The sequence below is a fragment of the Helianthus annuus genome, chromosome 13 (genome assembly GCF_002127325.2).
Source record: "Helianthus annuus cultivar XRQ/B chromosome 13, HanXRQr2.0-SUNRISE, whole genome shotgun sequence".
In the NCBI taxonomy this organism is placed as follows: domain Eukaryota; kingdom Viridiplantae; phylum Streptophyta; class Magnoliopsida; order Asterales; family Asteraceae; genus Helianthus; species Helianthus annuus.
Window position 1 is genome coordinate 9890496 of NC_035445.2, and position 19540 is coordinate 9910035.

Here is a 19540-nt window from a genome sequence, read left to right on the forward strand (position 1 = left end):
GAGCTAACAATCTTGACCAAAGAATGAATAAAAGACTACCTAAAATACTATGTAACTGAAAATACAATAAATATAAATGACAAGGATCATGGCACAAATCATGTATTGTTAATAGAGAAGAAACATGATGAGAGCTTATAGGGGGGGGGGGGGGGGGTTAAGAGTGCCAGGAGTGTGATATAGGTGGTGTCTTGTGTAAGATATAAACTAGAGTGGAAATGACCATTATACCCTTTGACCGTTAATAACTTATGTTGACTTTAAACAGAAGTTGACAGCAGGGGGTCATATTGCAGGCCTTTTCATAAGTTGGGGGTCAGAGTGCGAAATTTCCCTAGGAGGGGGTCAGAGTGTCAATCTCATATAACCCCAGGGGGTAAAATTGCAGTTTACTCTTTTTTAAAATATCGTTTATTTAAATTGATCGTTTGTTTAAAATTCATTCTTATTAAACATTTTTTTGGGTAAAGACCATGTTTTTTCAGTGTCATAAAACGTTTTTAAAACAGAGACGATTACAGACTAATGGTAGATAGACGAGCAACAAGTTGTGTCGCTACCCCTTTCTGAATAGCAAACCCTACCCTGATAAATACAAAATTCTGCCCCTTAATATACGTGGTGTTACTGCTTACCACCTTCTGAACCCGCTTGAGGAACCATACCGTGTCAGGGGCGAGAACGCCAAAGGTATTGAAAGTGAACGAGACGAACACGTGATGATTCTCCATGCAAGCTTTTTCATGCTTAGCTACTTTGTCCGCCTCTGCCTTGGTTATCGTCTGTCCCGCCACAAACCCGTGATCCCTTAGCCCAACAAAGGGGATACACCTGTCAAATTGACACACACGTATTTCCCTCCTTCACATTAGAATGATTAAACATTTTATGTATAAAATTGTTAGCTTTCTTTAAATCTATCATTTTTTAAGTTTTTTTAACCTTTCTTTATGTTATAAATGTCTTTTTTAAAATTGTTAGTTTGTTTCAATACAAACGTTCACTTTTAAATTCCTTCAATTTTCAAAGTCATTCATTTTTTGTTTTGTTATAGGTTTTCTTATTAACTGTTTTTGGTTATTTTTTCCGTTCTACCGTTTTTAACTATTTTACCTGTGTATTAGTTCTCAAATTATATTACTTCTTATTTGCATTCAAGTGTTCAAAATTCTAGCTAGTGTCCAAAAAAATAATATTGTTAAGACTAATATTGAATACAAATTATAGAAAAGTACCATATTATATCAACCACTTCAAAATTTACATGTGGTATATTTATCTTTCTATGTTTTACGTATTTAACAACACTCAAACACCAAAACCAAAAACGGTTCGGTTTGGTTCGGTGTTAAATTTCAACGATTCAATTTCGCTTTATAGTAATAAAAAACTGTTACTAACGGTTGACATAGAAAAACCATCGAAACCAGACCGTAAGACCATGTGTAGTGGTAATGCCCATACCCTTGGGCGTTTTGCACCATTTGGAAGCCCAGTAAGCAATGGGGCATTATGGGGCGTTTTCTAAATTGGGTATAGTGAGGATGTGGCTATTATGTTAAAGGGGAAGGTTCATTTGAGAAGAAATTTAATATGAGAAGAAAAAGAAGAATGAGCATAGTAGTAAAATACTATTTTATTTATAACTCATATCATTAATTGTTTTCTCTTTAATTAATTAGTCAACTAATCATTAATTATCCTACATATAATCTACAAAACCTACACATATCAAAATTTTCCTACATATATCCTACACATTATACAATTTTATCCTACACAGTCGAAATTTATCCTCTACACCTCAAAATATATCCTACACAACTCGTAATTTATCCTACACAACTAGTAATTTATTCTACACTTTAAATTAAGTTGTTTTTTTATTTGAAAAAATTATATATTTTGAAAAGGAGTTACAAATTTAGTTTAGTTAGTTATTAAAGGGGGAGAATACAAATTAATGATTTATGTAAGTTTTACCAATATACCCTTATATTAAAATTAAATGCAAATATTAAATAAAGTAAAATGAAGCATTCTTATTGATTGAAAGTTCTTCTTTTTTCTTCTTACAAAAAAGTTATTCTCATTTGAACCTTCCACTTATATTAAAAGGGGTGAAATAATTAAATAAATAAATAAACCATCAAAAAAAAAGTGATTGGCCAAATAAAAAGAAGGTTATCTGTGATTGGCCAACCATATCTTCATCAGGAGTTTTATTTTGCACGCCCCAACCAAATTGTTGAAAAAAAACGCCCCCAGGGTGGTGTGCGGGGGTTTTGGAGCATTTTTTAGGCAAAAAAAGCCCAAATACTGTCCCACTACGGATGGTCTAAACACCTTTGATATTTCTAATGGATATTCCAAGACAAGTATGTATACGACGACCAATATGAATGTGAGTTCCATGACCCTCTCGATGACGAGCATGATTCAGATTGGTATTGTCATTGGAAGTAATCAAGAACTTATTTATCTTTGTTTTCCGATTATTTTTTCACAACTTTAGAAATGAATATTTTGAAAAAAAAAAAAGTTTAAAAAAGAACGTTTCTAAAAACGCTTTAAAAACTAATGATTTTAAAAAAGCTAACGGTTAAAAATGAATGATTTTGAAAAACATGGTTTAAAAAGGATATGCGATTAAAAAACGATGTTTATAAAAAAAATAAAAGGTTTAAAATAATACGCATTTACTTGTATATTTATAATGTGTTATATTAAATAATAATCGTAGAAATAATAAAATAATAAAATACTTGAGTAATTATACAAGTAGCCCCTTAAATTAAAAAAAAAAAAAAAAAAAAAACACACTTTGTGATTTACATAAACAACCCCTGAGTTGTAAAAGGATCAAAATGCTCTTACACTTAATAAAGAAAAGTAATAAAGCTATTGTTAGGGAACAAAAGCGTTACGAAATAAAACCTCGGAGTTTGTCTGTATGTCAAAAAAATTTTGAGCCAAAAAGGTTAAACAAACTAAACCTTAGGACTAAAACAGTAACTTTATTATTTGAGAAAGAACTCAACAATATTGTATTAATAAATATGTAAGGACAGATTTTCGCTTGCATTTCCATCGCTACAAAATTCACACATAACTCTGCTGCAAGCAGCAAGAGGAACCACAAAAAAAACAAATTGGGTAAACTTGTAACAATTATTGTGTTCACTTGCTTGTGTATGTGCGCGCATGCGTGCTGCAAGAACCACACAACACCCTTGTACATAGTATGTAAAGATAATCGTCTTGTGCCTATCACATTCAAATCTATATATATAATAAAGTAAATCATATGGGGGACACATGGCACTTTATAAGATGATCTCAATAATTTTTTCCCGCTTAAATAAATAGATGTAGATAACATTTATTAATAAGAGTTAAATAAAAAATATATTATTTTAATCCCTAAATTTTATCTTTTTATCATTTACCCTAAATAAATAGATTGGTTGCATAAAACAAACTTATAATAATAAAACGGTTTAATATACTTTTTGTAGTTTTTATTATTTTAATCAATTTATTCTATAAATCGCATAAAACAAACTATAATAATAAAACAGTTTAATATATTTTTTGTAATTTTTATTATTTTAATCAATTTATTCTATTAAGAACGCAAAATGAATTGGGTATTTTTCATAAGATTCAAATAAAGAACGGTTTAATATACTTTTTGTAGTTTTTATTATTTTAATCAATTTATTCTATTAATCGCATAAAACAAACTATAATAATAAAACAGTTTAATATACTTTTTGTAATTTTTATTATTTTAATCAATTTATTCTATTAAGAACGCAAAATGAATTGGATATTTTTCATAAGATTCGAATAAAGAATATTTTTTTATTATTTAATATATAAAATTACATTTATTCAACCCGTTTAATACACGAGGCTTTTTAAAGATACAGTTTTTATTATTATTTGTTATACAAAATTACATTTATTCAATCCCTGTAATACACATTGTTTTTAAAGATATAACATTTTTATTATTTGGTATATAAAATTAGATTTATTCAACATGTGCAATACACAGGGGAATTTTAATGATATACAAAATTACATTTATTCAACTTATATAATACATAGGGTTTTTAAAGATATAACTTTTTTATTATTTGGTATATAAAATTACATTTATTCGACCCGTACACTACACAAGGTTATATAATAAAAGAAATAAAATGGGAACATTTTTCATTGGGTTGAGATGCATGTATTGATACCAAGACTTTTCTTTTCAATAAGTAACACACACAAAATACAAAATAGTAAAAGTGAGTAAAAAAATCAAAATAGTTGCATGTTTCTTTATGGAATATTGGATTTCAATAATAACAACTATTCGTCGCTGGCCGCCAATAGTCCCAACTTAAAAAGTAACCACTGACGGTCCCAACTATTAACATATTGGCCTTCAATGGACCCTGACTAACAGAACCCTAACGTCGTTAGTCTCCGGTCGCCGAAAAAGCGTTTTTGGCCGGAAAACTCGATTTTTTTGTCTCAAACCTCTTTGTAACCTTATTACTTATTTTAGGAACCTTTTTCTACTAAAAGCCCCAATTATTGAGGTCGCCGTAAATTCTTTCATCGCTAGAAAACTGCTTTTTGTCCGGAAAACTTAAGTTTTTGGCCAAAAAACTCAACATTTTCGTCTCAAACCTTTTTGTAACCTTATATCGGACCTTTAAGAACCTTTTTCTGGCTAAAAACGTTTTTCCGGCGATCGAATAGTAACAACGTTACGGTTCTGTTAGTCAGGTTCTATTGGAAGCTAATATGTTAATAGTTGGGACGACCAATGGTTATTTTTGAAATTGGAACTGATAGCGGCCAACGGCGAATAGTTGAGATTATTAAAATCTAATGTTCCTTTCTTTAATTAACTTTTCCCAAGTTTTGTTGGTGTGAATTTTGATGACTTTGTTTTTTTATTTTTAATTTTAGGATGTTTATCTCATGAAATTCATTGTTATTAGAAGTTTGTCCCATAAAATTCAATGTTATTAATGGCAACTTATGAATTTATCATGTATGTTCAATTAAAACTATCAAGAGTAGATTAAAAATAATACGTATTTACAAATAATAAATTATATCGTTTTCATTAATCAACCCGTGTAACACACGGGGCCATAACCTAGTTTACTTATATAATGAAGTGTGTGTGTGCGCACTGTGAGAACCACATAACGCCCTTATACATAATAGTATATAAAAGATAATCATCTGTCCAGAACATCATACAAGATTGAAAAACAAAGCTGCTTTTACAGATGTGAGTATGCTGCAATATAAATAGCAGAAATGTTCTTTTGTTTTCAGTCGTAAATAAGTTTCTTGTTTTACACTTTTACATGGATTTGTCCCTAATCGAATTAAAAAAAAAAAAAAAAAAAAAAAAACAAAACAAAACAAAAAAACAAACCTAACTTTCCTGTTGGGTCAAGCTAATTAGCAATCAATTCGGTGGTCCGCCTTTGATTATTACTTATCCAGTCAAGAACATCAGAACAGTCCTCTTGGCTGATGAAAACCCTGTATATCTTTAAACGTCAGCTTAGCTTGAGAAATGTGACAAAAACTATATGTGGATCATTCGGCCAAAACGGGTCACAGACCTTTCATAAAAAATATATATATATAAATAATTAACATGTTAATAATGTGACTTGAATCACAGCCCAAGCCCAAATCGACCCATTAATAAGTAAACAGGTCGAAATTGCCACCTCTATAGCTGTAAAGTGCATACCCTCTTTTAGTTCGATAGGTTTTTAGTTGTGTAATTTCTCTTCGGTCTGCTATTTCTTTGTCCATTGCAAGTGACCGAGGGACCACCAGTTTTCCAGTTTGATCATGGTATGCATTATATATAAAATCTAGTACCTCTGTCTGCAAGAAGGTATAACTTAACGATTATAAGATTGGAGAAATCATGAGCTGTAGTTAAGAAGATGAGAGGCATACAAGGGGTCTAGAAGCATCAATCCAGTGATAAATTGGCTCGTTGCGAAACCATGTCAATTGTCGTTTTGCAAAATTCCTTCAATAATAATCGAGATCAGACAAAACTTTTATTTAAAATCAAAAGATTTCCATCAAACGGTAGATACAAAAGAAAAAGAATCACCTTGATGCTTTCTGAAATTCAGATAGAAAGGCATAAAAGTCACGTGTCGAACTTCTGCCTCCTTGGTTTTCACAATTCAAAAGGTATTCCATAGCCTGCAGTTTACCATTTAAAAGATACATGATTGAGGCAAAGACTCTTTAACATTCATAACTAAATTATTGGGTATGAACTCATCTATGTTCCACAAGGGTTATATGTCACAAAATAAGCCGGTTTGGGTGATCCACAAACAACTTTGACTTTTTTTCTTGAGCTTCACAAATAATTAGTGTTTTAAATATAAACAAAAATAGCTATATGTGGATAATTGAGGTCAGAAAATCACATGGTCAACATAAGTCAACGTAACAAAGTCAACAGAGAGGTAACGTCAACTAATGTTGAAGGTTATAAAGTTTTGGGTAGAAAGTGACAAGTTCCAGAAAGATAATAAGTTTTGTCTAAAAACACAAGAAACAAAGAAGCACAGGGACTGTTCATGTCAAGATGAAACATTGGTTGTTAGTTCCAAGTTGGTTCTAGGGCTATAATCAGGCATCTTTTCTGTTGACGGTCTTAGTTCAATTCATGAAAACCCTCTATAATTAGTTTTAGTTCGTTCATGATTCTGTATTCAATTTCTTCAATAGTAATCGCTAATTTCTCTTGATCACTTTCTTTCGGTTTGTTCAATCGTTTATTCGTTTGGTCTTAATTCCGCTTTATGGATTTGATGTGTTCGACTAATATTAGAGAAGCAACTTATACAAAATTATCAATTTTATCATAGGACTAAAATTATTTGAATAACATAAAACCGAAAATAAAATAAATAGTAAAGAAATAAAAACGGAATGAATTAATAAGCATGTACATAAGAAGGAAGCAATAAGAAGAATACCTGTCGGTAACCTATTGCGCGCGTGGCAGAATTTGAATTTGGCTGAAGACCCATATCAAGAAGCCATCTTGCTTCAGACAAAATGCCAGTATCTCCTAATTATATGACATGACGATCAAATTATATAAAGATAATCCCTTTTAAGAAACTTAAAAGCTACAAATATAACTGCACCAGATGGTTTATGCCGTAGATAATGTTTGGACCAGATGGCAGGTAATAAACAAAGTGTGTTACTTTTTAACTTTAAAAACTATTTTACTGTAACCAACTTTCAAAAGTTTTTACTTAGGGTAATCTGACTCAGTTACCCAATCAAAATGATGATGTGGCATCTAACGCAGGTAACTTTGACCGTGTTGACTTTTTTGGCATGGAGCTGACTTGAAAGTAGGGGTGTGAATTTCTAACACGATCTGAAAACACGACACAAACCTGACACGAAATTTGCAGGTTTGGGTTTAGTCTAAACGGGTTTGGGTCAGTTTCAGGTTGAACCTGCGAACCCGTTTAGCTAAACGGGTTGGGTTCGTGTCAACGCGATCGGGTTGGCGGGTTGACCCATTTAACCCCTTTATATTATATTTTATTTTTTTACAATATGTTTTTTGCTATAGATTAAATTGGGTCAGGTGTGTATTTTATATCATAATTATAACTTAAAAAAGAGATATTGACATCAGATTTATAATTAAAATGTAATTGTATTACATACATTTGTGTTTTTTTAGTAAAATTTTAATTTTAATATATTAATTTGCAAAAAAAAAAAAAAAATCGGGTTGAATGGGTCAAGTTCGGGTCAACCCGTGAATATTCGGGTCGTTTCGGGTTCATATGTATGACACAATTTTCAGATTCAAGTCGTGTTTGTCTAAAATTTTCGGGTTCGGGTAGGGCTGAATCCGTCAACCCACAAACACGACCCATCTAGCACCCCTAATTGAAAGTATGTAACGGTTTATAGGTGAAAACAAGGTTTGTTACACAAAATAGAAATCTGCCTAAACTAAGTTACCATTTAATGTAATTTTCTCAATAAAAACCGTTAAAAAAGGGGAGCAAACACGTTCAAATTAACATGTATATGGAAATTTGCACCTACAATGGTTATTTGAAAGGTATACCTGAAATCATATCTTCACACCTGAAGTCAATCGACCTGTAAAGATCCAATCTTGATGTTGAAAGAAAAAAACAAATAAAATCATAATCCAAATCCTTATGCTTTTCATCCAGAATTCCATTAGTCGAAATGTCAATGCCAAGGTCTGTGGAATGTGAAGCAGTTTCTCCTTTGAAAGAATCATAAGGTACTGGAAAAGCTGATGGAGGCATACCGCTAGACTACAAAAATGATAATGAACTATAAATATATTGTTCCAAAACGGTTCGTATTTTGCATCCAAATAGAACAACAGTTCAAAATTGTTGAATGCCAGATACGTGTATCAAACAGGTAAGAGGTTTTTTTACCCATTTACTCAGGTTATGTTATTCTATATACTATAAATATGCTACTTTTCCATCAAAAACCTTTGGCCCCTCAACTTTGGCATTAACCAACTTTAGCCCCTCAACTTTAATTACATGTTTAGCCCCTCAACTTTAATAATGACATGTTTAGCCCCTCAACTTTAATAATGACATGTTTAGCCCCTTAACTAAAACATCAAACAACTTTAACTCTCGCGATTTGCTTATTTTTATCTACGTTTCGAACCCGCTGCAGGGCGTGGGTGGTAACCCACTAGTTATCTATAACAAGTCAAATGGGGAAAACAAAAAATATGGCTTAAATGGAAACAATATAAAGGAGCCGAATGCACCAAATGTCACCCAAAGTGTATTTTTATTGAAAACAACAACAACAACAACCATACCCAGTAAATCCCACAAATAGCAAGCTACTTATAGGGTCTGGGAAGGGTGGGATGTAGACAGACCTTGCCTCTATCCATAAGGATAGAGAGGCTGCTTCCAGAGAGACCCTCGGCTCGAAAACGAACAATGTATTTTTATTGAAAAAAACTCCTTATTTATTTTTAATAAAAAAAATATTATATAAATAATATAATTTCTGTGATCATATGACATGCTAATTATTTATTAAAAGGAAGTTAACATTTTTGAACAAAAACTGTTCTGGGTCAATCCAACCTTTATGTGGTCCGTAACAAAAAAAAAAGAATAATATAAAAAAACTGTTTTGAAAAATTAAACTCCCCCATTTGCATGCATTATACATATGCAAATTGCCCTACGCTAAAACGAAAACCGACCTTGATGATTTCAAGCTTGCGACGTAAACGGTACCAATCATTAGCAGGCAACGATTGAGCAGTAGGATCACCTGCATTGGTCACCAACTGCACCGCAGCGTCCCAATCATAGGTTCTCTCAAAACCGGCAAGCTCAGACTGCACTTCCAAACTAATCTCCGAAGTTGCCTTTGGAACATCAGGTTTCCCATATATGAACCTTAAACATGAACAAAAACGAAGTTTCATTAACTAGAAAAGCAAATTTCAATGAAACTGAAAGGTTAATATTCGATTAATATACCATCTTAAGTATAGTCCGGTTCCTCCAGTAACTATTGGAACACGACCTCGACTAAGAATATCTTTTGTTGCTTGCCTACCATCGTCATAAAAGTTTCCAGCAGAGTAATCTGGCTGGAAGAGCTGTTTAGGTTGTGGAGTAAAAGAATGATCTTAAACGTATTACCAAGGCTAGATTATATACCTTCGGAGGGGTGTAAGATGTCAACTAAATGATGTGGCACTTCCTGCACAAACGTGGCCCATAAGTAACCATAAATTCACGTCACATTTATAGTATGTGAACGATGAAAAAATATTTGTGAAATAGTATTTTTTTTTTCATGTCCCGATAGCCGAGGCGTTGACTCTATGTAAAACCCAAGGTTGCATCTTTCTAATCCGTTTTACCTATTTGCATTTTATTTATCAAGTAAGCCATTCATAATCTCTTCATCTATTTGGTTGTTTTAGCATATCACCCTCCTAAAGACCCCAAGTTTGACCGATTTTCACCCGGATGTGCATGAGGCGCTTTCCCAATCGCATTGTGCATCTCGCGCATCAGGTACGCCTTTTTAAACCAAGGTGAGAAGCATCTATTTGAATCTAAGGATCGTAAATGTATCTCAACTTAGAATTACCTGTCTTTCACTTGTAGAAGGTTTTGCAGATCCAACATCAAGGCCTTGATAAACCTGTCATAAAACAAAACAACTAAAAAATTTTAGTAACAAACAAAATCTTACAGTAAAGAGCACCACAACCAATAGAAATCAACAAACTACTGTAGATCTGATACCCTCGAACTCAATTTGACGATAGATGACCATCCTTCCCTACCCCCCACCTACTAGCAATCAAAGGTGGCTCGACGGTATAAAAAAGAGTAAAATGCCAAAATGGTCCCTAAGTTTAGGTCACTTTTGCTACTTCAGTCAAAAAATGCAACTTTTTGTATCTGAGTCTCTGAGGTTTCATTTTTGTTGCCATTTCCATCCAAATGGCAAACTCAGTTAAAACGTATCATTAACTCCCATGATGATTTTGGCGATTTTCAAACCTCAGGGACGATTTTGGCACTTTCCCATTTATTCTTTTGTTTTTTAATTTTATAAATTTTATTTTTTTCTTTAAATAAAAAAAGTTAAACTATTACAAATAGAATATATTTACATATACACACATTGGCTAGGAGTTGGCTACGAAGTTCAAATTTCCTAAAAAGTGTAAAAAGTCATAAAACACAAAAATATCAACCATAAAACACCCCCAAAACCCACAAATAACAAAATGAAGATTACTAAAACATCATATATGTGGGTTGTGTTTTGTGTTTTGGATGATAAGGCTCTGATTATCGAATGACAAACATTATTGTGTTTTATGTTCATTAGCATGTTGTGTTTTATATTCATAGTTCTACGATTGTGTTTTTGAAGTTTTTATAGACTAATATGGTTTGAATATGGTGTTTTAGTAATCTTCACTCTGTTATTTGTGGGTTTTAGGTGTGTTTTATGGCTGAGATTATAGTGTTTTATGACTTTTTACACTTTTTAGGAAATTTGAACTTTGTAGCCGAACCCCACCCCACACATATTTATATATTTACACACATTATTTTTAAATTTTCTTTTTTACCTTTAAATAATAATAATAATAATAATAATAATAATAATAAATTAATGATGTTTGGAACAACGGGGGAGACGGGTGGTACTGATGTTTGGTACGAGGGGAGATGAGGTATGCATGTCGAGATAAAGGGGGTGGTTGTGGCGGCGGTTGTAGTGGTGATGGAGGTGGAGAAGAGAGGATGATAGAGGAGAAAGAGTGTGTAAGGTGTGTGTGTGTGTATACAATGGCGGAGCTTGAACGAAAACTTTGTGGGGTTCGGACTCTCAAAATTCAAATCGGTGGGGGTCGGACTCTTAAAAAAATCCAATATTTTACACTATAAAAAAGTTTTAGAAATTTTCAGTAAAATTATCACTACGAGCAAAAATCGAAGGGGGCCGGAGCCCCCTGACCCCAATAAAGCTTCACCAATATGTGTATATATAAAAAATTATAAGTGTGTGTATGTATATATATATTATGGTTAATGTATTATTTTTTATTTTAAAGGTAAAAAAGAAAAAAAAATATAAGTGTGTATATACAAATGTGTGTGTATGTATATATATATTATTTATAATTATTTTTTTAAAGATAAAAAAAAATTAAAAAAAATAAAAGAATATATGTGTAAATTGCCAAAATCGTCCCTAAGGTTTGAGCATTGCCAAAATCGTCCATGGGAGTTAACGATACACTTTAACCGAGTTTGCCATTTGGATGGAAATGGCAACAAAAATGAAATCTTAAGGACCCAGATACAAAAAGTTTCTTTTTTGAACTGAAGTGGCAAAAGTGACCTAAACTCGGGAACCATTTTGGCATTTTACTCAAAAAAAAAAAAAAAACTAAAGCCTAAAGCCTAAGGGCACCCAAATTTTTTAGGGCTTGAGTGCTTGACTATATTCGATCCGCATTCGATTCTTCCTCTTTGATCATAACTCCCTCGGCTCTCAATCTCTCGAACTTTCTGATGTAATTGTGTGATTGTGTGCCTTTTAAAATTCATATAAAAAAAAATGTGTCATCATATCCCAGGCATTAGGATCCTAAACAAAACTATGTCGTCAAAAGCCCTTGGAGCGCACGTCTAGGCCTTCACGCGAGGTGAGGCGAGGCGCAAGTAAAACGCCTTGTTACCATCTAGACGCTCCGGTGACCTTCGGGCGAGATTCCAGCCAGATTCTGACCACATTTCGGTCAGAATGAGATTCCGGCCACATCCTGCAAAATTTTGCAAATTCCAGGCAAGTTGGTCTGAAAAATCCAAAAATTGCCTGAGCAAGACCTGAACAAGCCCCTAAAAATGGTGCGTTAACGCTATCCGTGCCCTGCTTATCTCGCACACTCACTTTTTAAACGCCTTGCACCTAGCCCAAGGCTCACCTTTGCGCCTTGAGTGAGCCTTTGACAACTATGAAACAATAAATATATAAATATGTTTTTTTAGCCGAAAGGGTCCTGATTTTAAAATCCCCTTTAGGTCTTAAAAAGGTTTGGGTATCATTTTAACTCAACACTGATTCAGTAAACACACTTAACCCTATTCTCCCAGCTTAATTCATACAAAGTTTCTCATAATTAACTTATTTTCATTCAACAATCTCATTACTAAGAGCTAATTAACGATTTCCAATAGTTTATGCACCACTCAACTGAACAGAAAGCGCTACAAACTAAAACTGATAAGGAGATAATCCGAATAATACCTGAACAGAGTCTGCGCTGATGATTTCACCGTTGAGTTTTTTAGAGAGTTCTAATGCGAGCCTGCTTTTCCCGGCACCGGTGGGACCGGATATGACGATTACTTTCTCCTTTTTGGACTGTGTGGAAGCGGAACACTGGAAGGTGGTAAATAGGCGACGGTGTAAGAGAAAGGAGACGGCGGAAGGAGGTGAATAGGGTAGCCGGAGGGAAGTCATCCTAAACTTTCCGATGAAGATATTCATTCGTCGCCCGGCATAAGAGTAGAGATTGCGTTTTTTCATAAATAAAAAGATTCGAAATTATATAAAAAAAATTCTAATAATAAAATAACCGATAACTGATAAATGCATAAATAAAAAGACTGAAAATTATAATTATAAATTATAAATAATTACTATTAAGCAACCCGCGTTGTGGCCGGGGCGTAAAACTATGACAAATAGCCAATTACGATGAATCAGTTCAAACGGAAAAAATAGATGACATAAAAACGTTTAACCACACACGCACGTTGCGTTGTGTTAACTCGTAAAATTTAGAACGAAACGTAAAAACGTTGAACCACGCACGCACGTTGCGTTGTATTAACTCAGAAAATTTAGAACAAAGCGTAAAACGAAAAATTTGCGAAATTAAAAAGTATATGAGACCAAAGTTGAAGGTAAAAAAGTGGTAGGTTAAATTACAAAAGATGAAAAGTTTGGATTAAAAATAAAAAAAAAAAAATCAAATAGTTTTGGATTAAAAGTAATTTATCAAATACTTTTGGATTAAAAGCAAAAAAATCATTTTTTAAAACCCCCTAAGCATTAAATACAACACCTATATACATAAAAGTGTTGCTAATTTATAGAGTTTAAATAAATATCAACAACAACAATTATATATATATATATATATATATATATATAGGGGACCGCTAGAATGAGAACCACCCCGAGTTGTAAGAACCACGAGAACTGCGACCCGCGGGTGGCCGTTGACCACGAAATTTTTTTTACACCTAGATCCGTATATATTAAGACCGGGTGTAAATTTTGGGTTCAAACGGCGCGCCCGAGGGGGTAGTTTTTTACGCCTAAAGTTTGGGTTTTTTTAATTTTTTTATTTTTTCTTTTTTTTTTTAACCAAACTTTGGGCGTAAAAAACTACCCCCTCGGGCGTGCCGTTTGAACCCAAAATTTACACCCGGTCTTAAAATATACGGATCTAGGTGTAAAAAAAATTTCGTGGTCAACGGCCACCCGCGGGTCGCGGTTCTCGTGGTTCTTACAACTCGGGGTGGTTCTCATTCTAGCGGTCCCCTATATATATATATATATATATATATATATATATATATATATATATATATATATATATATATATATATATATATATATATATATATATATATATATATTGTTGATAAAGTACGATGAATAGTAACTTTATTTTTATAATAACTAGTGGTCTTTCCCCGCGCGTTGCGGCGTAAAGTCGGTCGGTATCGGTTCAATTCAATAAGGTATCGGTACCGTAATCAGTACTTTGTTTAGCGATCGAAATATAAACCCAAAAAAAGTCATGACATGCCCAAAGGGATATCGACAGATGTTTAAATTGATAGAAAACTATAAAAATAAATATTGATAAGATTTTAAAAGTACAAATATCGACACCGATGTTCGGCCAAAATCGACATGGTACCGATGTTGTTTGGCTGGTTTCAGTTTTGTTCATCACTGACACTCGCTATAGCATATGATATAAAAAGGTACTCAATACCGCTACCAAAGTCGTAAAAGGTAATTGTTCGAACAATATCGACTTAGTTTAACGAAACACAGATGTAATAAACATGTCGCAATAGTACATTCGAAGTTTTATAAAACATGGCACTATATTATTAGAATAAAATTTGGCGGACCGTGCTCCACCCCGGTGAACTCATGCGGTTCCGACGTGCCCAGAGGCCAGAGGCGAATCCGTTCACAGTCCGTAGGACCAACACCATTCGAAGGTGGGCGGCCCACCCCGCCTAGAACAGTTATGCTTGACTGGGCTGTCACACCCCCAAAATCCACATGCGGAGTATCGCCGCTTGGAGGCGTGACTGACCAGGATCCAGCCACCAATCATATTGAACAATATAAATTAAGTAAATAAAAGTCCAATCCAAACAATATAATTGGTGTCAAAACAATTCAACCAAGTTAAAGTTATCAGCGGAAGCATTAAGTTCAAAACCAAAATAAAGTATAAAAGTTCGTAAGTTTAACATGGAACTCAACAGTCCATGTCCCACAACGTCCACGCCTCCTCGTGCAAGCTCCTGAAATACCTAACGACCTGCAAGGCATGTAACAACGAGTCAACAACAAAGTTGAGCGAGTTCACAGTAAACCGTTCAGTAATAGTAATAGGAAAGTAAGCCTTGTGTTCGTTCGTTAAGTCATGTATCTTATTAGTTCATATCGCGGCCCTCTAGGCATGTGTGCGATGACTAGGGAAAATTCCCAAGTATCCTAGACTATGTATATTTGTATCGCGGCCACCCTGGCATGTGTGCGAAGTTTTAGTATGTATAGTTCGCGGCCTTTCCCAGGCATGTGTGCGAAGACCAGTCATAATATCGCGGCCAACCCCTGGCGTGTATGCGAAGATCAGTTCAATTGGTATACTAGTCTAGCCGTATCTTATCATTTACCATCCTCACCCTGAGGACCATATCATTAGGTTCCATTAACTAAGTTTGCACAAATAAATCATCCAATCCCATTCCCACCCTGGGAATCCCATGCCTTGTAGAAAGTGTGAACTCACCTTGGTTTGCTCGGTATGATTAGTTACTCGTTTATCAGTTGATCAATCACGTCCTAACATGGTTACCAATAACAGTCAGTTCTACATGCACACAGGCCCCATCTTTCACGTACATTTAGTTCACAGATTCGTTGTTCACATAAAGCACACTTATTGTATATGTAATACACACATGCATTTCTACTTAACCTGAATACGAATTTAGTGATTGATATTCAGTTATACTTAACATACCAATCGATACATAACATATATGAATATGTGAATATTAATTCAACCAAGTTATCAATTCAACTAAGAATAAAACAACATACCCAATCGATATATGAATATATGAATATTCAATTCCACTAAGAATAAAACAATAGTTCATGCACCAATATCAATATATGAATATTAATTCAACCACATTCCCCCTGACAATTCACATACAAATATGAACAACATGGTCGAAAATCATGAAGTGATCTTTATATTATTTGGCTGCACTTTCAATACAAATCACATGCCTACAATTCCAAGACAAATCGGCAACAGTTATACCCACCAAGTCACAAAGCATTCTTTAATCATAATCAATAAACACTACATAATCATGAATATCCTCTAATGACACACCACCGTAGGGTCCCCAGCATGTGCATAATCATCAAACAATTATCATGCCACACCAATGTTTACATATTACTATTTCATGATAAAACAGATTACACTCTAGTTGATGTAAAGAAGTCCTAATTTATTCTTACATCTAGATCGTTCCATGTATCCAGAAAACGACAAACATGAGCCATGCCATCATCAAGAGTCAGCAAGTAAATTAACAAGAATAACTTCATGTACTAACCGAGATATGAAGTGTCTAGTCTGAAAGGGAGAAGTGCTTCGGATGGGTGGCTGTCATCGATCATCAAGAATGAAAAGTAGAAGAGAACTAGGGTTTGAAATCTCATGTGCGACTAAAAAAAATAATGGGGACGAAACCACATATATTACGCATAACATAAGAGTGCATGAGGGCTTTTAGGGTGTGGGCCGAGAAGTAGAACTGGAACAATCATATTAACAGCAACAACATTTACCAGTAGGGATCTCAAAACAGTGATTCAGCAATTCAACACATTCCTATCGGATCACATTCATGCACATGAACCCTAACTCGTATGCCAGTTATATTCTATAATAACAAGCAACATATATTCATGGAACGTCATGGGTATTATTTAACATTAATCATGTCGTCTGTTGTTATGCCAATAAGCCATATATTGAACATGATCAGATACAACCTAGCCATATTAACCAACCAACATCAATCATACAATAACCAATTGTCTGTCAAGAACTAGCAGTAAGTCAAGATTTGAAATAACCATATGTTTATCCACATAAAATAAACACAATGAATCGAGAATTGAATAAACCCAGCAGAACTAACCAAAAAATTTATCTGTGCTAGACACGAATGTTGATCGCTAAGAGGAAGAAGCTTCGACAAAGGTGAAGGGGGGGTGGTTCTTCTGCTAAAGTCGTGCGATCAGGGGAGAGGATGTAGGGTTTGTTGCTATGCGATATAATGATATTATGGTACGTAAAAAAAATCAGATTATATTGTTAATAACACCCAAGTGGGCTGGTCAACCTAGTTATCTCGGCTGCCTATATTGGGCCAACTCAATCAAGCATGCAAAGAACATGTCTTGGGCTCAGGAGATACCCTTTTGGGCCCGATATGGTGCTACTAGAAAGGTATAACTATAAACCCATATATATACGGCCCAACAAGTTCCACTAAGTTATATAACCCAGTTAACAAGCGTCTAAGTTTAACGGAGTTAAGATCACAAGATTAAAATGTAACTAACCTTTAAAGTTCGGGTTGTCACATCATCCCCAATTTGAAAGAAATTTCGTCCCGAAATTTAGCAAAACAGTCACTGAGGAAGCTAGTTGTGTTGAACGTTTTCGCGGGGTGTCACATGGGCTTACACACATTCGCTCACTTACGCTGTCCCCCCTCAGCTCACCCTAGCCCCCGGCCTTTTGCTCTTCTAACGTAAGCTCCAAGGCTTCACACCAAGTCTTCACTGACATAATATGCATGCTTAAGTAGGGTCAGGCAGAACCGTTGTTGCCTGATGGGAACTTCCCCCATATTGCTATCAATGTCTTCATGTCGCACGACCTCTTAACATTACACCACTGAATCCCCAATCCTTTGCTTGCTGTGCAGTGACAGTACCAATATCCACTAATCGTTGTTTCCAGATACGGTTTCCGGTTGACATCTCTTCTAATTCGTCGATACGAGAAGCAAATTGTTGTGTGGAGGAATCAATATCTCGACATAAGCCAAGAGGCAGATCTTGTGCCACTCCACCTGGTCGTATGAAACTGGCATGCATCCTGGCTCCCGAGACTCTTTCATAGAATTCCAACAATTTTTTCCCGCTCCTCAAAAGCCCACAGGAACGGAGTTGATGCTCCCACATCCATAGCATGAGTAGTTAAAGCAAGTGAATGATTTGAAATTCGAGTTATTTCACGGAATAACACTCGTATATATTGAGCTCGTAATGGTACCTCGCAATTCAAAAGTCTCTCTACGGCTGAAGAATGAGCGTGTTCTTGGGCCATCATAGAAACATAGATAGGGTCGACGACGGAACGAACAACGAAACTTTACGACAGCTTTTTCGTACACGTTCACTTGCATCACATACACAAGTGCTCTCTGAACCGTGCAATAAGGTCACCCATAACACGGCTCTCCCATTTGAGTTATCTTAGCCCCCAGCCATGCTATTCAAGAATATTAGAAAAATGGCAGCGTAAGGTAACAACTAGTATTGAAAGCTGGTCGCCTTTGGAAGCGTTCGCTGGTAACCAAAGCGTATCGTTCCCGCAACCACTTTTGTACTTTGTTTATAGCTTTTTTAGGTTATGCAATAGAAGGGGGCTTGCACTTGAATTGAAGTAGCGCTTTTGGAATATGAGTAGGGCTCCTAGGTGGCGCGTTCGTGGAGGCAACCCGAAGGAAGAGCAAAAAGAAGGTTGGGTGCTTGTGGGGCAAGGCCACTCGGCCTCGAATAGGAGGGGGCTTAGCTCTGGATCCTCCCTGCTTGCAGAAATGAATGGATCAGAAGGGGGCTGGATTCTCTATTTCCGGGCCGGGCGAGAGGTGAAGGCCAGGAAGAGGGGAAAAAGGCGCTGTCATCTATCTCGACCAGATGAATATGAGCGCAATTGAAATTCCTGGGGAAATGATAAACGATATTAATATATAAAATATCATATCTTAGTTATAAGAGAAAACAAAATATATTAATTATAATAGCAAAATATTAAAATACTATATGTTACTATTATACAAGTATGATATTATAATAATAAAATATTAAAGATTAAAAAAGCTATAATAGTATTAAAAAATTAGGTTATAATAATAAAATATTAAAGATTAAAAAATTTATAATTATAATAATATTTAAAATTTAGCTTACTATTCATCGAAACTTTTAAATAAAATGATAAACGATGTTAATATATGAAATATCATATCTTAGTTATAAGAGGAAACAAAATAAATTAATTATAATAATAAAATATTAAAGATTAAGAAAGCTATAATAGTATTAAAAAAATTAGGTTATAATAATAAAATATTAAAGATTAAAAAAAGTTATAATTATAATAATATTTAAAATTTAGATTACTATTCATCTAAACTTTGTATTAATATATATAATTAATTAATATATATAATATATATAATTAATATATATAATATATAGCTTTTTATTAATTTTTTATTTA

General features: G+C 34.2%; 1 protein-coding gene and 1 pseudogene across 1 annotated transcript; both read right to left on the bottom strand.

The window, feature by feature from the left end:
* Positions 1-5281: 5281 nt before the first annotated feature.
* On the bottom strand, positions 5282-13232 carry LOC110897474 (tRNA dimethylallyltransferase 9). Its single transcript, XM_022144222.2, has 11 exons — positions 12919-13232; positions 10234-10287; positions 9795-9837; positions 9612-9720; positions 9329-9527; positions 8174-8393; positions 7047-7141; positions 6164-6258; positions 6001-6076; positions 5786-5925; positions 5282-5568 (listed from the first exon to the last, which is right to left on the bottom strand). Exons 1-11 carry the CDS (start codon positions 13198-13200, stop codon positions 5481-5483), a joined length of 1401 nt encoding a protein of 466 aa, XP_021999914.1. The 5' UTR covers positions 13201-13232; the 3' UTR covers positions 5282-5480.
* Positions 13233-14817: 1585 nt separating this feature from the next.
* Positions 14818-18873, bottom strand: LOC118485451 (annotated as a pseudogene).
* Positions 18874-19540: the final 667 nt, after the last annotated feature.